At 35.8% G+C, this 23,071-nt stretch overlaps 2 protein-coding genes across 2 annotated transcripts; both read left to right on the forward strand.

Annotated features, from left to right (window-relative positions):
* The first annotated feature begins 269 nt into the window (after positions 1-269).
* On the forward strand, positions 270-4,344 carry LOC140021269 (uncharacterized). The gene is made up of 5 exons (XM_072072032.1): positions 270-353; positions 439-515; positions 575-955; positions 1,103-1,692; positions 3,518-4,344. Exons 1-5 carry the CDS (start codon positions 270-272, stop codon positions 4,342-4,344), a joined length of 1,959 nt encoding a protein of 652 aa, XP_071928133.1.
* A 6,836-nt stretch (positions 4,345-11,180) lies between these two features.
* LOC140021270 (uncharacterized) lies at positions 11,181-19,420 on the forward strand. The gene is made up of 3 exons (XM_072072033.1): positions 11,181-11,449; positions 16,943-18,297; positions 19,269-19,420. The coding sequence occupies exons 2-3, from the start codon at positions 17,022-17,024 to the stop codon at positions 19,418-19,420; spliced, it is 1,428 nt and encodes a 475-aa protein (XP_071928134.1). The 5' UTR covers positions 11,181-11,449; positions 16,943-17,021.
* The last annotated feature ends 3,651 nt before the right edge of the window (positions 19,421-23,071 follow it).

Below are 23,071 nucleotides of genomic sequence, written 5' to 3' on the forward strand. Positions count from 1 at the left end.
GAACTCCCTATTCCTTCTCCTCTATTTGCTTTCCTGTTCGTGAACTCTCTCTTTCTTCTCCTCTATTTTTTCTTTTTATTTTATCTGCTGGTTTTGGAACAAATTTTGCTGGTTCTACATCCCTCTCACAAAATAGAGGAAGACTTGTTTAATCCTGGGGAAACATTTCGATACTCTGAAATAGTTTCTTAGGACAGTGCTTTCAAGCACGACTCAAGTATTCAAGTGTTAGCATTGTTCGGGCCGCTTTTCCAACAATCTAAGAAACTATGGCATCTGACAATGTTAGCACCCCACAGCCTTCATCAGCAACTGTTGCAGTGGCACTACCATTCGCCAAGCCCTTTCCGGATGTATCCAAAATTGAAATTTTCGCCAATGAAAATTTTAAAAGATGGTAAGAACGTGTGCACTCTCTACTTGACATCCATGGAGTAGCTTATGCGCTCACTGAATCTCAACCTTCTGCAACTACGGATGCCAAGACTCAAGAAGCATGGCAATATGCCAATAAGGTATGTCGACACACTATCCTTCAAACACTCTCTAATGAATTATTTGACGTCTACTGTAGCAGCAAAGAAGCCAAGGCAATTTGGGAAGCCTTGGTAACAAAGTTTACTGCCGAAGATGCAACCAAACAAAAATTCGTCGTAGGAAAATACAACCAATGGCAAATGACTGATGACAAGGAGATGAAAATTCAAATCACCGAATATCAAATGCTGCTAGAGGACTTGAAAAATGAAGACATCAATCTTCCTGAGAAATTCGCTGCAGGCATGCTGATTGAAAAGCTACCTGAGTCATGGGCCGACTATAAAAATAACTTGAAACACAAGGAAAAAAATTATACCATAGATGAGCTCGTGAAGCACATCCTCATTGAGGATTCAAACAAAAGGGAGTTAAGAGCTACCAAGGCAAAGGAGATGGCTTTCAAAGCCAATCTGGTGTAAAGCAATAATAAAAGGTACGCCAATAAATCCCAGAATTACAAGCCCAAAAATTTTAATTTCAAGCCTAACAATCCCAACTTTAAGAAAAAGAAAGGCAATTGCTTTTATTGTGGAAAACCAGGACATTATGCAGTCCAATGCAGACTTAATAAAGGTGACAGAGCAAATGGTAATCCTCCTAAGGTGCACTTAACCGAAGGAGATGATATAATTGCTGCTGTCATCTCTCAAGTGAACATTGCAGCCAATGTCAAAGAGTGGGTGGTAGACTCTGGGGCTACTCGGCACATATGTGCGAATCGAGAAGCATTTTCCTCCTATACTCCTATAGGGGATGATGAAGAAGTGGTCTACCTTGGTGACTCACGAACGGCTAATGTTCTGGGTAAGGGCAAAGTATTCTTGAAACTCACTTCAGGAAAAACTTTGGCCCTCAATGATGTGCTGCATGTGCCCAACATTCGGGCAAATCTGGTTTCCGTAGCATTGCTAGGAAAAGTTGGAGTGAAAGTGTCATTTGAATCTGGAAAGATTATAATGACCAAAAATAATGTATTTGTGGGTAAGGGCTATTGTAATCAGGGACTTTTTGTACTTAATATTTCCAATGTGATCAATGAAAATGCATCTTCTTCTGCTTATATTGTTGATTCCATTTCTTTATGGCATGCTAGATTAGGACATGTTAATATTGGTTATATAAAGAAAATGCAATCATGTGGCCTAATTTCTGGTATTAATGATAATATGGACAAATGTGAAATATGTGCAGAAACTAAAATAACAAAGAAAAGTTGTATAACTGTCCATAGAGAAACTGAATTATTAAATTTAATTCATACTGATTTAGGTGATTTAAAACAAACAATGACTAGAGGTGGGAAAAGGTATTATGTCACCTTTATAGATGACTATTCTAGATATACCAAAGTTTATTTACTTAGAAATAAAGATGATACTTATAATGCCTTTTTATCCTATAAGTTTGAAGTAGAAAATCAACTTAATAAAAGGATAAAAAGAATTAGATCAGATAGGGGTGGAGAATACTTAACTTTAGATAACCTTTGTGAACAGGAAGACATAATACATGAAATAACTCCACCTTATTCACCAAAATCTAATGGAGTAGTTGAAAGAAAAAATAGAACGTTAAAAGAAATGACGAACTCTATGTTAATTAGTTCTCATGCTCCAGATAATTTATGGGGAGAAGCTATATTATCTGCATGTCACTTACAACATAGAATCCCACATAAAAAGACTGGCAAAACACCTTATGAGTTATGGAAAAATTATAAACCAAATTTCTATGTTAATTAGTTCTCATGCTCCAGATAATTTATGGGGAGAAGCTATATTATCTGCATGTCACTTACAACATAGAATCCCACATAAAAAGACTGGCAAAACACCTTATGAGTTATGGAAAAATTATAAACCAAATTTGAAATATTTAAAAGTTTGGGGGTGTTTTGCTAAAGTCTTGTTGCCTGAACCTAAGAAAAGGAAAATAGGTTCTAAAACTTCTGATTGTATGTTTATTGGATATGCTGAACATAGTGCTGCATATAGATTTCTTGTGTTAAGAAGTGATATGCTTGATTGTAATACAATTATTGACACAAAGAATGCTGAATTTTTTGAACATATTTTTCCACTGTCTAGTAAAATTTCTCATGCACCTGTTGAAATAAATAAGGAAATTATTCCAATTGAAGAATTAAGAAGGAGCAAAAGGCCAAGAAAAGAATTTTCATTTGGAAATGATTTCCAAACCTTTCTTGTTGATAATGATCCTTTAACATACTCCGATGCTATTTCTTCTCCTGAGTGTAAATTTTGGAAAGAAGCAATTAAATCTGAAATTGATTCTATCTTGACAAATAAAACTTGGATTTTGGTAGACTTACCTCCTGGTGCAAAATCTATTGGTTGCAAATGGATTTTTAAAAGAAAATATAACTCTGATGGCTCTATAGAAAAGTACAAAGCTCGTTTAGTAGCAAAAGGATTTTCTCAAAAACAAAATATTGATTATTTTGATACATTTGCACCAGTAACTAGAATTGCGTCTATTCGAGTTTTATTTGCTTTAGCTTCTATCCATAAACTTGTTATTCATCAAATGGATGTCAAAACAGCCTTTTTAAATGGTGATTTAGAAGAAAAAATTTATATGTTTCAACTTGAGGGATGTATTGTATCTGGACAAGAAAACAAGGTTTGCAAACTAATTAAATCTCTTTATGGTCTAAAACAAGCTCCTAAACAGTGGCATGAGAAATTTGATCAAGTCTTGATAAAAGATGGATTCTCGTCTGTGGAAGTGGATAAATGTATATATGTCAAAATTATAAATGATCAATATGTGATAATCAGTTTATATGTGGATGACATGCTTATATTTGGTACTAGTCTAGATATTGTAAATAGTACTAAATATTTTTTGTCTTCTAATTTTGATATGAAAGATTTGGGTGAAGCCAAAATAATATTGGGTGTTAAAATCATAAGGAAATGTGATGGTATAATGTTGTCACAAAAACATTATACAGAGAGACTTCTTAGGAAGTTTAAAAATTATGATGTGACACCTGTGAGTACTCCTTATGATGCTAACACTCAATTAAAGAAAAATAATGGTAACCCAATTGCTCAGTCTAAATATGCTCAGATTATTGGGAGTCTGATGCATCTGATGAATTTCACTAGACCTGATATAGCTTATGCTGTATGTCGACTGAGTAGATATACTCATAATCCCAACCGTGAGCATTGGTTTACATTAGTCAGACTAATGAAATATTTGAGAGGTACCGTGAATTTTGGTATCCTATATAGTGGATTTCCCACTGTATTAGAGGGTTACAGTGATGCTAACTGGATCTCTGATCCAAATGATACAAAATCCACTAGTGGTTACGTGTTCACCCTTGGTGGTGGTGCGGTAGCATGGAAATCAGCCAGACAGACAATTATTGCTCGGTCAACTATGGAATCGGAGTTCATAGCTCTGGAGTTGACTGGCTCTGAGGCAGATTGGTTAAGAAATTTCTTAGTCAATATTCCTCCTATTAAGGATCTGTTGCCTCCTGTGTCTATACACTGTGACTGTCAAGCGGCTATTGCTATTGCAAAAAACAAATCTTATAATTGTAAAAGTCGACACATGAGATTAAGACATGATGTCGTAAAGCAGCTGCTTAGGGATGGAATTATTTCCATTGATTTTGTGAAGTCAGAGTTGAATTTGGCCGATCCTCTGACTAAACCTGTAGGAAGAAAATTAATTCTTCAAACTACAAGGGAGATGGGACTTGGGCCAACAGTTGTCAATAAAGATGGTAACCCAACCTATATGATTGGTGATCCCATGAAATAGGTTCATATAGGTAATAACAAGTTAATATTGACTATAAAGCACTTGAAATTTAAGTCCCTTCAAAGATAAGTGCTTTGACTGCCAGTAATTGTGAGGTTGAGTTTAATACTCTTAATGAATTTATATCCCTTTAGGAAGGTGTATTTAAGACAGTATACACTTAATAAATTCACCTATATGTGAGTGGAGTGGGGCCGCTCCTATAAGATTTTTGGCCGAATCTTTAGAGCTCTCATGAACAACCAGGCAGGCGCACGGCCTAAATGCGCGAAACTGCATTGAACAGCAAAATTATGAGTTATAATGTGATTGATAAGATCTCTGTCATACAACAAGAATTATTGGTTCATAGAAAGATATTTTTTTCACCAATAATTCTGTAAGACATATTTTATCAATTTAAGTTTGGTTCATAGTCCAAAAGACACCAAACTGATTACATTGAGCTCAGACAAATCCAGTAGATATTTATACTCTTTTGTCCAAAATCTTTTGAAATAGGTGGGAGATTGTTGTGAATGATAGATATTTCAAAAGATTTTATTATGTTTGTTATGATAAGAGTTTATCTGATAAAGCTTTCCAAACGTCTGTTCCTATTCTTAGGGAGATTTTTTCAAAGACAAAATTTTGATAAGGTCTAAAAGGCAAAGTCAGAGGGCTAGTTGATATGTTTTAGCCAAAAGAATTGTTCACGTGCTTGCTTTGACTATTTCAAACATTTCGGCTTTCACAATAGAGGATAGACCTCTGACCACTTCAAATGCTAAATCTGGTACGGGATGCATGCTTATTCTCACGGAAAATCAGCTCTCAAAATCCTATCCTCTATCACTCTGTTCTGTATCCTGTAGCCTATAAATAGAACCATTTGTCAGGTTCATTAGTACGCTGATCAACGAAGACCACACTTCGTGAACTCCCTATTCCTTCTCCTCTATTTGCTTTCCTGTTCGTGAACTCTCTCTTTCTTCTCCTCTATTTTTTCTTTTTATTTTATCTGCTGGTTTTGGAACAAATTTTGCTGGTTCTACATCCCTCTCACAAAATAGAGGAAGACTTGTTTAATCCTGGGGAAACATTTCGATACTCTGAAATAGTTTCTTAGGACAGTGCTTTCAAGCACGACTCAAGTATTCAAGTGTTAGCATTGTTCGAGCCGCTTTTCCAACACTCGCCTCATCAAGCTCAGAATTCAACACATAACACGTGGTATCAGTCAAATCAATATATCAAGAAACATGCACTTGACACTCACCAGTTTAAGCAAAATAACGTCAAAAGTTCATCCCTCGGGTTATGCCCTTGATCACCAACAAACCTTAAGAACAACCAAGATAAAGTATTATAGTTCAACTGATCAAAACTTAGGTGAACCAAAGAAAATCCAAGTAACTTCTAGTGCAACAATGCAAATATGGTTTTGGAGTGAAAAGAGAACATTTAGACGCAAGGGACATGAGTAACCAAGAATTTTCTCATTCCAATCATAAAATCAAGCTCAAAATGGTTTAACAACTCCAACTTAAAGTTGGAAATGAAAGTAAGGACAGTTTTAGGAAAACAGAATTTTTCCCAGCTTTGCGCGACGCTATTTGAAAAATCATATTTCAAGCTTCTTAAGTCCAAAATTTATAAACTTTATACCGTTGGAAAATTGATTCAAAGGGTTACAATTTCTTAGAAGACACCTTTGCAAGATGTCCACAAGTCAATCAAAATCCAATCTCAAGCGGCTGCTTTATCTAGTAGAAAGACAGAACAGGAATGGAAATTCAGTCAATTTTGAAAAATCACAGATATTCATAGGAATTGAGGAAAATTCTGAAATTTTCACGGTAAAAAGTACTCTGAATCTAGTTTCAAATGAAATAAGCAGAACTCAATTTGGATCTTTCTACACCAAGATATGACAGATTTACCAAGACTGCTCAGAGTCTCCTGCAGAAAAAATTTTCAGCAAGCAAACAGTTTGGAAAACTAGGTTTTTCCCCTCTTAAACCTCTTTGTTTTGACTCCAAAGCAACACACATGTGAAGATCAAAGTTTTAGCAAGTACCTTGAGCATAATATGTTAAAACTATCCCAAAATTCCAACTCAAACAAGAATTTCCAGTAACTTGTCATTAAATTCCTTTCCTCTAAACTCAAAGTTTCAACCTTGTGTTCATGGCAAAATCATAATAATTCATGGCTAGCATAGCATGTGTCATACGGTATATATTCTTGGCAAGAAAAACCATCAAAATCACAAATATCTAATTTGAACCTAGGCTATGCACTTCATGAATCAAATCTGAAAAATTCTCAACATAACTTGAAAAACATGCAAGCCTCCATAAAATCCTTCCTTTTCATCACTAGATTATGCACCAAAACTGGAATTTTGCAACATAATTTGAAAACCATAAAAGCCTTCATATAAGTCCTTCCTTTAGCTTCTATTATCTCAGACATCAACTAAATTTAAAAATCAAGGAAGAAAACTAGAAGTTCTAGCAAAGTTCACCTCTTACCTCCAAACCCAAATATGGCAAGCAAATCAAGAAGGTTGCAATGCTTTCTTCCTCCAAAAACTTCGCCAAGAGCTTCCCCCAAGCTTGATTCAAGGTTTGTCGAGTAGATTTGGATTTTCTCTTGTTTTTTTTTCACTAAATAGGCAAGAATCAATGCTTGAAGTTTGTTTCTTTTCTCTCCCTTTCTCTCTCTCCCTAAACTCAGCCAAGACAAGAAAGAAAAAGAAGAAAAAAATGGTGAAGAATAAAAGTTTTAGTTAAATAAGAATAAGGCTTAGTCTTGGTCAAGATGTTGTAGTGGTTTGACAAGTGGCAAGATGAGAATTAGTCTTGGTGGTCAAGATGTTGTAATGGTGTGACAAATGGCAAGATAAGGATTAGTCTTGGTCAAAGGTCTTGGTCAAGGTTTCATGGATAAGTGACAAGTGGCAAGGTAAGATTCCATTCCTATCTCTTTGTCTCTCGTGTTTCTTATAGCCAATCTATCTTGTATTCTTCTAATACACTTTTAACACTTTTAATCACATAATTCCTCTAGCACCACAATTGTTCTCGTTCACCAAATATAACGCACATATCTCACTAGTCGGACACACTAATATAATACACTATGAAACTCGACATGCATCAAATTAAATAAGAAAATAGGTGAAAAACCATGATTAAACTAGTAAAGCAATCAAGAATTCAAAGCAAGTAAGTTCAAATAAGAGCTATAAAGACAAGTAAAATTTCGGGGTCTCACAGGTGATCGCTTCTTTATCGAAATCAAACCAGCGATCATGAATTTTCTAGAGTTTGATAAGTGAAATGAATACTACTTCAACGAGTTTCAATTATTTGCTTTTCGTTAAGCGAAACTCTTATATTTTAAACCCTAATTGCTTTCAAATTGTTCAATGATATTTTATCGCAGACTTGGACACCAACCAGGGAGTTGACCTTGGACGTGGTTTTGAAAAGAAATAAATTGTTGGTGAATGTTTTCCAATGCATGATTGAACTTGATTCTTGAATGAAATGATTTGTTAATACGATTGAATAATACTTGACTTGTTTGGATGAGGTGAGAGTATACTTTATCGCACTTGTCCTCTCCTTCTTGAATGATCTCGTCCTTGCCTGAGTTTGATTGACCTGTATTTGTATTGTTGCTTGTGCTTGACTTGTAAGTGTTGAGCGGTAGCATGTACCACACTCAATTCGAGTGGGAGGTGCCTCTCATCCCGTCTCACTACTTTTATCCTCACCCTATTGGTTAGTCAGTCGAATCGAGCCAGTAAGGGCTTGGTCGAGGAGACTGGCGAACCATATGTTCTGTTTATATTGTTTATTGTATAATCCTTTGGATATGGTCCACTGGATTCGGTATACTTGAGTGTTACCATCACTCTTATTTTGAAGTTCGGGCTCGGTAAATGGTTGATTAGTGGATGGAAATTGGTGTAAAGTGGAGATCTACGGTCATGGTTTTGCTTCTTCAAACGTTGACGGAGTGTCAATGGGTTCAGATCAAGTAATGCAATGGGAATTTGGCTCTTGAGAGCCATCTGTATCCTTATACTTTGAAATGATTGTTACTTATAGTGTTACTGTTTCTTTTTATGAACTTTATACTCGCTCATTTTAAGATTTCAAGTTTTACATAATGACCAACTTGCTACTTGAGTCTGCATGAAGTTTTGGAATCTCACTGAGTCTTGGCTTACTCTATTAGAATCTTTTGTTTTCCTTACAGGGGGTACGAGCATAGGCGTGTAGCTGGAAAGGCTAGTTTGTCTAGACTTTTACCTTTTGTAATTCTACTAGCGCTAGTGCTCGATTAGGGTTAGAAGTACAACTAGAATTTGAATCTCTTGTTCTATTCGGATATGTATGAATGGTTGAGATAGCAATGAATGCAAATGTACTTTCTAAGCTTAGGAACTGTAGTCTCCTTTACTTTTGAAGTTGCAACTTATTTTCTTGACGTGAGTGAGTGAGTCCTGGCGAGAGTTGGGCAGACGGTTCTCTAAACCCTGGGGTACGCCCTAGGGGAAGGTGGGGTCCTCACTCCAATTATCTCTTCTAACTTCCATTTTTTTTTATCATCTCTCATTATCTCCATCCCTTGTCTCTCCTTATTTTCTCTGCTTTCTTCTTCGATTTTATATAGACTTAGATAAATGACTTTGTTCTCTCCATTTATGTTCCACAAGTCTCTTTGATTTGTTTTTTTGTTTTTTCTACTCCAAGTCACCTAGAAAACTCATCTCAAAGTCATTGGCTTGTACTATCTTTCCATTTTTTCCTTTCCTTAGCGAAATCCTTCTAACAAAATCAATATTCTTCTTGCAACATGACAAATTAAGACCTGTGTAGTTGGAGGATTTGTTATGTTTTTCTCTCAAGGTGAATACATTTATGCTATTTATTATTATTATTTTAGAGAAAATAATATGTTTATTCTTTTGTATAATTATGATTTTGTTTACTTTTTTTTTTTACCTATAAATGAGGGTGGGAAAAAAAAGATGAGGCCCCCATTTCTTCATTGAGCATTGACAATGTGTTCATTTTTTTTTTATGTTTACAACGGAAAACTTTTTTTTAGCAACCTAGATTTTTTGTTGGTAATCTTAGTTTTCTTTAGGAAAATAGATTTCATTCAATGGCATTTTTAGACAATTTTTAGTATTTTTATGTTCTTCGTCCTACTACTAAACTGAGAGAAGAGTACTTACAATGTTTGAGAAAAAACTGATTCATGCATAATGTCGTGTATTTCAAGTTTAGGTGTCGTATAAATTTGCATGCAACTCTTTTATGCTTACTAGAACAAAACATCTACACAGCTCTTCAATGACGGAGCTAAGGGGAGCTGAGGGGGGCCATGGCCTTCCCTAAGTTTTGAAAATTTTAATGCATAATATGTAAATATATGTATAAGTTAAAGTTGGCCCCCCTAATTTTTTACAATTTTAGTTTATATTATGAGAGTTTTTATATATGTGTGTGTGTGTGTGAATTAGCCACTTTTGATTTAATTTTTTCTTCAAAAAAAGTTATTTATTTTTTATTGTGCTAATTATTTAACGTTCAAAAAATTAAACATATAATTGATGATCCATAGTAAATTGACCCAATTTGATATATTATAATAAAAAACTCAATTCATAATTATCAATGGGTTAAAACAAAAATAATTACTTTATTGGTCAGTATACAAATATGCAACTTAGCCTAATTGATAAAAAATTTAAAATTAGTGATCTATCCTCTTGTTGACCCATATACAAATATACAAATAATTACTCGAAGGCTTGGTGAAGACAAGAAATTGAGTGACCTATCCTATTGTTGATAGATTGATTATATTTGTTCTCACTCTTCCTGTGTCAACTGCAAGTACAGAACGGGTATTTTCAATTATGAATATAATCAAAACAAAGCTCCAAAACAAGATAAAAGATAATTTTTCTTGAATGATTGTCTAACAATGTACATAAAAAAATGAAAGTTGTTCAAAAATTTAGTACTGATTCAATTATAGATGAATTTAGTTCTATGAAATAACGTAAAGATCAATTTACTTTTAAGAAAGGAGGTTGAAATTTCAAGGTATGCTAACATAACTTTTATCTTTTATTAATTGAAAATAGTTATATTTATATTGCATAGTTATATTTTAGTTTTTGCAAAAGTGACATATTGGAGCATCTTCTCATAATGTACAATTTGGGTAGTTTGTGATGTTATGAGATATTTAATCAAAGGTTTTTTTTGTCCTAATTTTTGTTATAACTATGCTACATATTTATGAAATGGACATACCTTTATAATTAAAGTTACTATTTGATATTTTAAGATGTCATACATTTAAATAAATGAAAATTATTTTGAACATAATATATTAAGATAATTTTGATCAAAAAAATTTTGGCCCCCCTCCCAAGGAAAAAATCCGGGTTCTATTCTATAGTCTATAGAATAGACATTTTCAATTATGAAGATAATCAAAACAAAGTTCCAAAATAAGATAAAAGATAATTTCTTGAATGATTGTGTAGACACCAAATTTTTGTCAATTTTTAATATTTTCCTGAAATTTTATCTATTTGATAAGTTATTATTATTACCATTTTTTTTAATATATATTAATGAATGATTTTCTCATTTTTGTAGGTTTGTTTTTGGTAAAAGAAAAAAAAACACAAAACAAAAGAGAAAAATCAAGAAATAAAAAATCACTTTCATCATTTTCTCTACCAAAACAACTATTAACCCATTCCACACTCAATTGCCATGGACCTTTCTTTTCATTAGCTAAGAAATCATCATTTTGGCAAATCCAACACATAAAAGCTCCACCTTTTGCTCCAACTACTCTCTCTCGGGTCTCTCTTCTGGAGACAAAAAAAAAAAGAGGAAAAAAGGGAACTCTCCACTTTTCCTCCCAGGACATCTCTCGGCTCTCTCCCAGAGGGGGGAGACAGAAAAAGCCACAACAAGAAAAGAAAATTCCCTGGACACAAGGAGGCAGCCGCCGGTTGGACAAAGAGCCTGGAGCTTCCTCAAAATTTTAGTCAAAGGACCACAACCTCATTGAGGTATTCTTTCCAGCTTTTCCTTTTTTAATTAATTAGATTACATGCATGTTTTGCTACCTATTTGTCTCTTTCTTTCACTGATTTTTGTTGCTATTGTGGTGTTGTTGAAGTTTTTTTTGGACAAGCCTGCATGAAATTAAGAAAAAAGGAAACGGTGCTGTGAATGCATGCCAAATGCTTGATAAAGTGCCGAAATGGAAAAACGGATTAAAAAGCTGAATATTGTGCATGTTGTTGTCAAAACGGATGACCGTTAGCTAGCACCAGGCCTGGAAATGTGTGCTTATCTAAATTTTTTGGAGTTTTGAGCTTTAAAGGCATTAGAATAATTTTCTTCATTTTTGGGGCTGTTTTGATTTAATGCATCCTTTTGTTGTTGTTTACTTGTCAAACTAAGATTATAGTTGTATTGTGGAAGTTATAAGGAGGGTTTTGGCATAATTTTTATGATTTTTGGTGAAGATTTGAGGGTTTTAAAAAAATAAAAACTGAACTGATTTCTTGGCATTTGGCCACTTTTGGGTCATTTTCTGTAAAAACTAAGTTCAAAAATGGAACCTACGCGAAAAATCGAGTGAAGGGGTATATTTTGAGAAATTTTGGTGACCGGAGAGGTCGCCGGCGACCGCCGCCGGAGGCGGTGGCGGCCACCATGGCCGCCAACTGAAGCTTCTTCAGCTGGCCGAAGAAGCAGAGAAAGAAACGATTGGGGAAGGAAGAAAAAAAAAGGAAAGAAAGAAAGAAGAAAAAAGAAAAGAAATTGGGCTAAATTTTTTTTTCTGATGGGCCAAGAGTTAGTTTTGGTTGGGTTTTGGGAATGGGTTTTGTTTTTTTTTTTGGGTTTCGGTTGGGTTAGAAGGTCAGAGCCCATGCATTGTTTTTGTTGGGCTTGAGTGATGAAAAGATGGGCTAGCCTGCTCGTTTGGCTTGGATTTTCGGCTGGGCTTAGGAAATGTTTGGCCCAAAGAAATAAAAATGATGGCCCAGTGGCCTTTTTCTTGCCCAAATCAGAAACCGAAAGTTGCACTTTAACCCCTGATCTTTGGAGTAGTTTCACTGTGACCCAGAACATTTTAAATTCCTTTCACCTAGGTCCTTAAGTTAATTGCATTTTGGTCTCTAAACTTTATCTTTCATTTGATTTTGGCCCCTAAACTTTGAAAAAATATAATTTCTATCTCCAAAAGTTTTTCAATTTTGCAATTCAGTCCCTTGTGAATTTTGACCCTCTTTTATTATGATCGTTTCTTTTCTTTAATAGCTAATTATGCTACTTTTGTGTATGTTCAACTTGTAATTTTTAGATATTCTTAAATTTATTTACGTTTGACATATTGAGGTGAATTTTCATTATTATTAGTTTTTCAATTAAATTGGTGCCATGATTCTTTTGTTCATTTTGAGTATAAATAGGGCAATTTGACTCCGTTTAGTCACCACTTCAAAAGGGAGGTACCCCATTATTATTATTTCAATGTCAATTACGTGCTCTTATGTGCTCCTACGTGTTCCTATGTGTTTATACATTTTTATATGCTTTGTTTATTCGATTTGAATGTTCATTTAAATTTTCTTATGTTTGTTTAGTTAATTTTATAATTATTTGAGAGGCACTTAAATACCTCAAAAATGTAATAGATAGGATAATTAGATTTATTTTATTTTATTTTCCCTTTTAAATTGTAGTTAGGCGCTCCCCGATGTAATAGATAGGTTGTGTGCTTATGTGGCTTATATGTTACGTGCCTTACCCGCTTTCCTTAGGATTTTTGCATCTAGATATTATGCTTATGTGTTACGTGCTACGTGCTCTTATGTGTTTATTTGTTTTAATCTATGTCTACTTGTCTTATTATGTATTAAAAATGCATGACGTCACCACACTAGTCCAACGCTAGTTGTGGCTTCTCCCTCCATTTACTTGCTAGTCCAACGCTAGTAAGGATTTTTAGAAATGGGCTAGTCCAACGCTAGACCCTTAGATCGTTCGTGCGTTAGATTCATTTTTTTTGTGATATTCATTACATTTTCATGCATATTTTCATTTTTAGGATCTTTTCTCATTTACATGATATTCCCTATTATATTATCCCTTACCCTCTATAGGTACTAATCATGTCATTTAGAATTGCATCTCATTTAAGCTAGTTCGTTTGCTTGTTCATGTTAGGATAATTATTTTTCAAACATGGGAAATGGGTGATTATAACTTTTTAGTTTAAATACCCTATTAATCCATGTATAAGAAAATTATGTCACGAGCTTTTGCCTCCCGTACCCTTTATGTTGCATTCCATTTTTCTTTGATCACTTATATATGTATATAATGTAATTTCTTTTCTTTTATTTTAATTTCATCATTCGCATACTCGTGACACTTTCAAGGAATCATTGTGGCCTTCGCAATTAATGCGATTGGTTCGATTAAACCCTTGAATGGATATTTTGACCCTTTCGATATTTTATAAATTTAGATTTGCATCCATGTAGGAAACATTCAAATATGATAAATTAAGGGTTAGATTAGGAAAATTTTGACTAAACCACGCAACTAGCTTAGACTAGGTTGAAAGGGTGCCTTAGGTTTGAGTAAATTGAACCTTTGCCTTCCCTTTCTTCAACCGTGACTCCCGAATCCATTTTCTCTTATTTTTCAAAGACCTGGAGTTGTCGAAAAGGGTTTTATTTTATTTTATTTAAATACATTTTTTGGGTGACTTGGTACATCCAAACTCAATTCCAAGTGGCGACTCCCCTTTTTCTTGAAAACCCTTTTTAGACTAAATATTTGGACCCAAATTGTCGCATTCTTTAAAGTCCCATTTTAGGTCCTTTTCATTTATTTTAAAATAAAATCACATCTCTTGTAAACACATATTTTGTAAATACCTATTTTCCATCACAAAAAATGGGGCGCGACAACTTGGCGACTCCACTGGGGACGCTAGAGAGTCCAAGCACTTGGTTTAGTTATCTTTTCTCTTTTTAACCCTTTTAGTTATCGCATTTGGATGTTTAGGGTTGCATTTTCTCCTTTTTAGGATTTTTTGCATTGCGCGCGTATCAATTCACTCCCTCATCTATTTGCGTACGATTGATGGATGGATAGTTTATGTATGTTATCCCGCGCTTTGCATTGCATTTGGATGGGGGGATATTACCCTAGAGCCTCGCATTGGTTCTCGATACCTCCCCTCCAAACCGAGCACTAGCATACGTGCATACGTTTTATTTTATCTTTCATTTATTTTTCTTTTAGTGGCTTGTCACGCCACTCTTCCCTGTTAGGATTAGGCGACCTACTTGGATGTGTGATCGCGACACGACGTGTGCGTAGCATGATTCGAGGGGTCACTCAATCTTCCAGTTTAAGTTTTGGGTTGATAGCCTTTAGCTTTTAGTTGAAGATTGAGAATTTTTGATAGATTCACTTGGACATGTGCCCGTGGCACGACGTGCACGTAGCAATGTCTGGGGAATCGCTCGAGCCACCGACAAAGAACCTTGGGATTGATGACCTTTGGTTTCCAAGTCTGAAGGCTCGGGGACCTAAAACCTATCGAGTCTAGATGCATTAGGGAGCCGATATCTCATGCATCCATGATAGTTTACCTAGGGTAGAGTCTGCCTTACCCTATTAGGGACACTATTCACGAGGGGAGGGATCCAACCCCTCTTTATTGTTTTATCTCTGTGTATTACTTTGCTATAATGTGTTATGTGAATTTATCTGATTGAACTAACTTTTCTTGATTTTTGTCTCCACTGCATTCACAAACCTTAGAAATAAGAGTCCTGACGTGGTATTCGTTAAGGCAGACCACCCTTTGTAAATAGCACGTTTAAATTTTAGTTTGTCGCATTAATACTATGTATATATATATGCATGTCATTCTAGGCTCACCCCGACATTTAAATGGGGCACTTTTAGATCATATGTCAATTATTTCATTGCATATTTAATAGCTTTAATAAACTGGCATCATGCATCCACCTTAGAAGGGAACGCCGTTTAGGGAATCCCACGTTAGGCATAAACCGCCTTGTGTCTCGGATATATAATCCAATGAGACTTGCACGTTTATATTTTTTGTACTATCCAAAGGGGTAGTGCACAAGGTAAGGTAGGATTCGATCCCTTCCATGTGACGGCATTGAAAATAATGGAACAGTTTTTACGCATTAGAATATGAGTCTTTAATAATCACTTTTTGGCCATTTTATCAGAATTGGTAAAAATCCCTTGCGTAAAGGACATTAAGTTGAAGAAATTCACAAATTCCTCATTGTTGAGATGATAAGTATGTTAAGGCCAAATCTTGATTTCCGAAGGCTCATAGACTAATGAATCATAATGAATTTTTGAAAATTTTCAATGGGTAGACAATTCAATCAATTTTTGGAATAAACCATCAATTTCATTGGACCTTTTTATTCATCAAATTCATCCGATCCATTTTTTCCTATTTCTTCACTTTTAAGACTAAGTCAATTTTGAATAAATCATCAATTTCGTTTGACCAATTTACCCTTTTTTAGGGTGATTCGGTCAATTTTGAATAAATTAAATTTCATTCAATTCATGTGACCAGTTTACCTATTTTTAGGGCAATTCGGTCGATTTTAAATAAATCATCAATTTCATTCATTTCATTTTTACATCTAAGATGATTGAGTCGATTTTTTTTATAGATCATTCGATCCTTACAAATTTGCTCGTTTTTAATTTCATCTTCATTCAATTTCATTTTGAATAAATCATCAATTTCATTCTGTTCATTTGGTCAGTGATCAAGTCCATTTTTGAATAAACTGGCAATTCTATCCAATCTATTTGACCAATTTATTCATTTTTAGGCCAATACAATCAATTTTGAATTAATCATCAATTCCATTCAATTCATTATTCATTTAATCAATTTTATTTATTTATTTTTTTTGAATAAATTCTCAATCCCATCCAATTCATTTGATCAACTTTATTCATTTTTAGGATAATCCAGTCAATTTTTTGAACTAACCATCAATTTCATTCGATCCATTTAACCCGTTTATTCTTTTTTAAAGTTTCGATCTATGGTTCACTGAAAAAACTAGTCGAGATATTTCAATCCTTTCAAAAATAAGTTTTTCACACTAAATTGATTTTTAACATCACTTTATGTGTCAATCAAAACAATCAATCCATTCGGACTTTGTCCTCATTTTATTAGAACAAATTGTCTTTTGTCACTCCAATTATCCAATTTTTTCAAAAATTGTCTTTTAATTGAATTTCAATAAGTCAATCGAATCCATCAGGTATTGTATGGTGCCTACCCCAGAGGATTGCATTTTTCATACTAGACCAACCCTTGGCATAAAAGGGTTCCCCCATAGGTCATACATCCGAATTTTTTTTGGATATTTACTAACTCTTATCTTTTTCTTTATTTTATTGGAAAAACTAAGTGAGAGCTAAATCTAAAAGGCAATTCCTTTCAACATTTTCAGGTAATATTTAAACATAGCTTCTCGTCGAAGTTCCATCATAACACGATTTCGTAGTCAAACCCAGAGGAATCGTGTAAACATGAGTTCACAACCGGAACCGTCGAATAGGTCTACTACTACAGCTCAACCTGAAACTACAAATTTGGGGGTCCAGCTAACCGAGATGCTTGCTAAGTTTAGCGAAATGGCTACTGAGATGGCGGTCCAGAGGAAATTGATTGATCGACTTATCAACAGTGGTGTTCAACCCGAACCCGAAACTGTCAGGCAGCCTGAGCCAGAACTATTTGTCATACCTTCCACTCAAACTTCTTTTACGCCATCCTTCCCTATTCCACCTGAAGAAACTTTCACCTATACCACCACAAATTTGACATACACTTACCCTCCTAATCCTTCATTCTTTCCTACTCACACGCAAGGTCCACAACCCCAGATCACTTCAAATATACCCCATGAGCCGCATACCTTTTATCATACTGCCGCAGAGCCCTTTTTGCCAGACCACACTGTCCAAGCTAAACCGAAAATAGGGGAATCTTCTGCTCCTGTCGATATGAGGTTGCTGAAGCGCCTGGACCGTTTTGATGAATTTATAAGGAAAAGTCAGGGGTTAAACAACCAAGGAGTGCTGGACTATGATGAGCTTTGCCTTTTTCCTGATGTACAATTGCCTGTGGGGTTCAAGACCCCGAAATTTAACAAGTATGATGGGACAGGTAATCCCAAAACACACCTCCAACTGTTTGCTAACAAGTTAGGAAGACCCGTAGATGATGACAATCTGCCTCTAAGGCTATTCCCGGAAAGTCTGGAGGGGGATGCACTCGATTGGTATTCCAATTTGAAACCGGAGGAAGTAAAGACCTGGCTTAACTTGTCTAATGCTTTCGTGAGGCAGTACGAATACAATTGTGAGTTGGCTCCGACGCGAACCACACTGGAAGGAACGAAGAGGAGACCATCTGAGGACCACAAAACTTATGCCAAGAGGTGGAGGAAAATAGCTGCAAAAGTTGAGCCACCAATGACTGAGGATGAAATTATCCGCACCTTCATTAAGGCACATGATCCTCCGCACTTTGAGGAAATTTTTCGCATGACTGGATGCTCGTTTGCCGCTATTGTCAATAAACTTGAAGAATACGATGATTTCGTAAGAGTTGGGAAGATAGTTAATGTCTCTACCCTCAAATCACAATTGGATGCTTTGCAAGGACAAGGGAGCAGTGGACAAAAGCCGCAATTTCAAAAGAAAGAGGGGGAAGCTGCCTTCATCTGGGATCAAAATCCTACACCAAGACCCAGATTTCAATACAAACCAACATATTCACCACCTTATCCCTACTATCCAAGTTCTCACCCTGTCTACAATACCAATATCTCCCACCCCCGACCTCGCCTAAATTACGCCAAACCGCCCACAAACCCTTTTCAAATATCTCAACCAAATTTTCAACAAACTCGTCCTCGACTTCCTTACAACCAGAGATTTCTCCCACCAAACGGACCCACCTATAACTATCCCCAGCCCACTGAAACCTACAATCAAAGCCGCACCCGAACCTTCACCAACCTAGGCAGGCCTTTGGACCAAGTGTATGAGCAGTTAAAGGATGCCGGTAAAATAGGTGTGATTCCCCCTCCAACTTACCCTTATGGCATGCCTGCCGGATACAATTCACAGTCCACTTGTGCCTATCATTCGGGAGCACCTGGTCACTCAACCGCCGATTGTAAAGCCCTTAAGCACAAAGTCCAAGACATGATCGAGGCAGGGGAAATAGTGCTAAGGAAAAAGGGTGAACAAAGGCCGAGCATAAGTACAAATCCTTTTCCTGTACACAAGGACACCTTTGAGGCATCCACCTCCAATGAAGAAATTTGAAAATCTTGAAGGAGTTTTGCACAATTGGATTGCCGAGTATCTTCCCTCTCAAAGGGAATTTCGATAAAATCTGGGGTTGTCATTTGCTAAAGTTCATAAAAATTGTCACTGGTTTTGTGTAAAGAGTTTTGGCTAAAACAATTTTCGCATTATCAAGCTCCTGTGTTGTTTTTGTATTTTTCAACGGAGTGCATAGTTACATCTTTTCATTATTCTTGTTTGTTTGATACCATTTTGTTTATTTTGGTTGATTGTGTATTGTTTTTAATTTCCTTTTACATTCTTTCAGATAGCTAAAAATAAAATTATTTGACCTTTGGATATCACTGTTCTGGAATTCGATGACGGCCATCTCGATATCACTCACGACTTTGACATTATGGAATCTGAAATTCAAAACGAGAGTGATAATGAGGAAGTATCTGATTTTTTCAAAAGGTCACGAACAATATGAAGAGAAATCCAAACCGAACCTAGAAGAGATAGAGATTGTTAACAATGGCACCGAGACTGAAGTCAAAGAGATAAAGATCAGTAGACATTTGAATGAAAAGCAGAAAAAGGGAAGCTGTGCTGCCTGCCGAGATTGAAATCCCTTCATTGCGTATTCTAAAGGAAGCCAAGTTGGAAGAAGCTGATTGATTAAATCAACGTCATGAACAATTGGCTCTGATTGATAAAAAGTGTCTGAATGCTATATGTCACTGCCAAAGCTACAAAAAACGCATGGCCCGTGTTTACAACAAAAAGGTCCATCGGCGATCATTTAAAGAAGAAGGGGACAAAGTGCTAAAGCGAATTTTGCCAGTGCAAGATGAGGCCAAAGGCAAATTTGCTCCAAATTGGCAAGGGCCATTCATTGTTCAAAAGGTATTACCTGGCAAAGCACTCATTTTGGCAGAGATGGATGGACAGACATTCCCTCAACCTATCAACTCAGACCTGTGTAAGAAGTTCTTTATTTGATTATGCAAATTTCTTTTAGAAGTCACGCAAGTGACGAGACAAAAGTCAGGCCATCTTTCTTTCCAATCAAAACATTTCATCCCTAGTCATCCCCTTTGAGCTGTCAAAATAATAATTTTCGTTTGCCAACCCCTGAGAATTGCAAACCCCACACTGGGGCAAATTTCTTTTGGAAAAGATGATCCAAAAGAGGAAAAGGAAAAGAAAAGCCCCACACTGGGGCAAATTTATTTTGAAAAAAGATGCTCAGAAAGAAAAGGAAAACTCCACACTGGGGCAAATTTATTTTGAAAGAGAGATAAAAAAGAAGAAAGAACCCCACACTGGGGCAAATTTAGTTTTTGAAGAAAAATGCAAGAGTGAGAAAAATGCAAAGAGAGAAAAATCCAATCAAACTGGGGCAAGTTTTCCTCGGTTTCATTCAAAAATTGGAGATAATCTCAAAATGATGCAATCTCAGGTTATTTCACACCTCTCATCAAAACAAAAAAAAAAAAAAAATTGCTTTCAAGCCTCAACTTTTCTTGAAAAACACCCCACCTAACCTCATTACAAAAACCCAAAGTCCTGGCTTTCGTCACTTGTTGTATTTCTATTAGGAAGTTCGCTAATCAACTAGCAAGTGATGTCCACAATGCCTTCGCCTAAACTTATAAGGGAAGCGCATTTTACTGATGCTAGCAATTGTCAACTCACATTCTTGAGTCGATTATGGTCGAGATTGTCCGTTGTTCCTTAGGTGAAAATCCGAAAGGGCACCTAAAAAAAAAAAAAAATTAATAAATTAAAAAAAAGGAAAAAAAAGAAAAAAAGCAAGGGTGGGGTCAACCTTGGTGAAAACCCGAAAGGGCGCCAAGGTAGGGTTATGCAGTAAGCGAGCACGAGGAGAAACAGCTGGTGACTTTGGTTCATTTGAATTTCCCTTCGTTTTGTTATACTTCTGCCAATGTTGAATTTCGGAACAAAGATATCCAGAGATTCGAATATGACATCCATTGGCCAAAAGCTGTGTCACGTTGTAAAAATGTTCTTTTGCAAATACATTCTTAGGAAACTCATCTTTTCTCAATTGCTTGTATTCATGGCATTTTAAAGCCCAATTAGTTTCATTTGCATTCTTTTGCATATCCATTTCTGCATGACATGTAAAATTACCTTGCATACTTCATTTTTTTTATTTTTTTATTTTATTTTTATTTTATCATTGAATTTTGGTGAATGACAATTCCTATGGTTTATTCGAAGCATACTTGGATTCAGTAATCTTTTGGAAATGATTGAGATTCAGCAAAGCTAGCTACGCAGGTTTCACAATATGGCAAAATGCATACCTGGTCAGTCTGGAAAAATGCCACAGCATAAGTGGACGAAGGCATCAAAAGACTCATGTTTACACGATTCTCAAAGGGAAACGGATCAAATAATGGTGGCAATTTCTTTGTTCTTTCTCTTTTGCAGAAAAATTTCATGCATAGATGAAAACAATCACAACTTGCACTGGAATCGGTATCGGAAAGAGTTCTCCAGTGAACAAAGGCGGATCGAAAAGTGTTGCAAGCAAGTTTGATCAAAAGGTGCAACAACATGGCAATGCAGAATCAACAATTAGCTCAGATGCATAAACTTAACCTCTACTGGGGCAAAATTTTGGGCTATTTTTAGGTAAGTATACCGGCATTTCCCATGTTTAAATTTTCTATTCGGGTCAGTCCCATGTTTAATTTCCTGTTCGGGTCAGTCCCATGTTTAAATTCTCATTTGGGTCAGTCCCATGTTTAATTCTCGTTCGGGTCAGTCCCATGTTTAAATTTTCTGTTCGGGTCAGTCCCATGTTAAAATTCTTGTTCGGGTCAGTCCCATGTTTAATTTCTCGTTCGGGTCAGTCCCATGTTTAAATTCTCGTTCGGGTGAGTCCCATGTTTAATTTTCGTTCGGGTCAGTCCCATGTTTAATTTTCTATTCGGGTCAGTCCCATGTTTAATTTTCTATTCGGGTCAGTCCCATGTTTTAATTTCTCGTTCGAGTCAGTCCCATGTTTAAATTTTCTGTTCGGGTCAGTCCCATGTTAAAATTCTTATTCGGGTCAGTCCCATGTTTAATTTCTCGTTCGGGTCAGTCCCATGTTTAAATTCTCGTTCGGGTTAGTCCCATGTTTAATTTTCGTTCGGGTCAGTCCCATGTTTAATTTTCTATTCGGGTCAGTCCCATGTTTTAATTTCTCGTTCGGGTCAGTCCCATGTTTAAATTTTCTGTTCGGGTCAGTCCCATGTTAAATTTCTCGTTCGGGTCAGTCCCATATTTAAATTTCTCGTTCGGGTCAGTCCCATGTTTAAATTCTCGTTCGGGTCAGTCCAACATTTAAATTTCTTGTTCGGGTCAGTCCCATGTTTAAATTTCTTGTTCGGGTCAGTCCCATGTTTAATTTCTCGTTCGGGTCAGTCCCATGTTTAATTTCCTGTTCGGGCCAGTCCCATGTTTAAATTCTGGTTCGGGTCAGTCCCACGTTTAAATTTCTTGTTCGGGTCAGTCCCATGTTTAAATGCTTATTCGGGTCAGTCCCATATTTAAAATTTCTCGTTTGGGCCAGTCCCATGTTTAAATTCTTGTTCGGGCCAGTCTCATTTTAAATTTCTTGTTTGGGTCAGTCCCATTTTAAATTTCTGGTTCGGGTCAGTGCCGTTTTAAATTTTTGTTTGGGTCAGATCATTTTAAAATTTTGGGGTCAGTCATCATTTCAAAAGCGTCAGTCGTTCGAATAGCTTGCATTCGAACTGCGTTTGACCTGATTCCCATGGCGGGATACGTAGGCAACTCTACATGAGTTCGGTCACGTTTTTGTAATTTCATTGCATCATTTTGCTCAATAATTCTAGCCAAGTGTTGGTTTATTATTTTAGCTCAGGTGCAGTTAAAAGAAACAGGTAAGCAATTTGGTGTCTACGTCTTTGTCTTGAGTTTCTTTGAAACTCTAGACAAAGAGGGGCAAGCTGTAGACACCAAATTTTTGTCAATTTTTAATATTTTCCTGAAATTTTATCTATTTGATAAGTTATTATTATTACCATTTTTTTTAATATATATTAATGAATGATTTTCTCATTTTTGTAGGTTTGTTTTTGGTAAAAGAAAAAAAAACACAAAACAAAAGAGAAAAATCAAGAAATAAAAAATCACTTTCATCATTTTCTCTACCAAAACAACTATTAACCCATTCCACACTCAATTGCCATGGACCTTTCTTTTCATTAGCTAAGAAATCATCATTTTGGCAAATC

The sequence above is a fragment of the Coffea arabica genome, chromosome 11e (genome assembly GCF_036785885.1).
Source record: "Coffea arabica cultivar ET-39 chromosome 11e, Coffea Arabica ET-39 HiFi, whole genome shotgun sequence".
Lineage (NCBI taxonomy): Eukaryota > Viridiplantae > Streptophyta > Magnoliopsida > Gentianales > Rubiaceae > Coffea > Coffea arabica.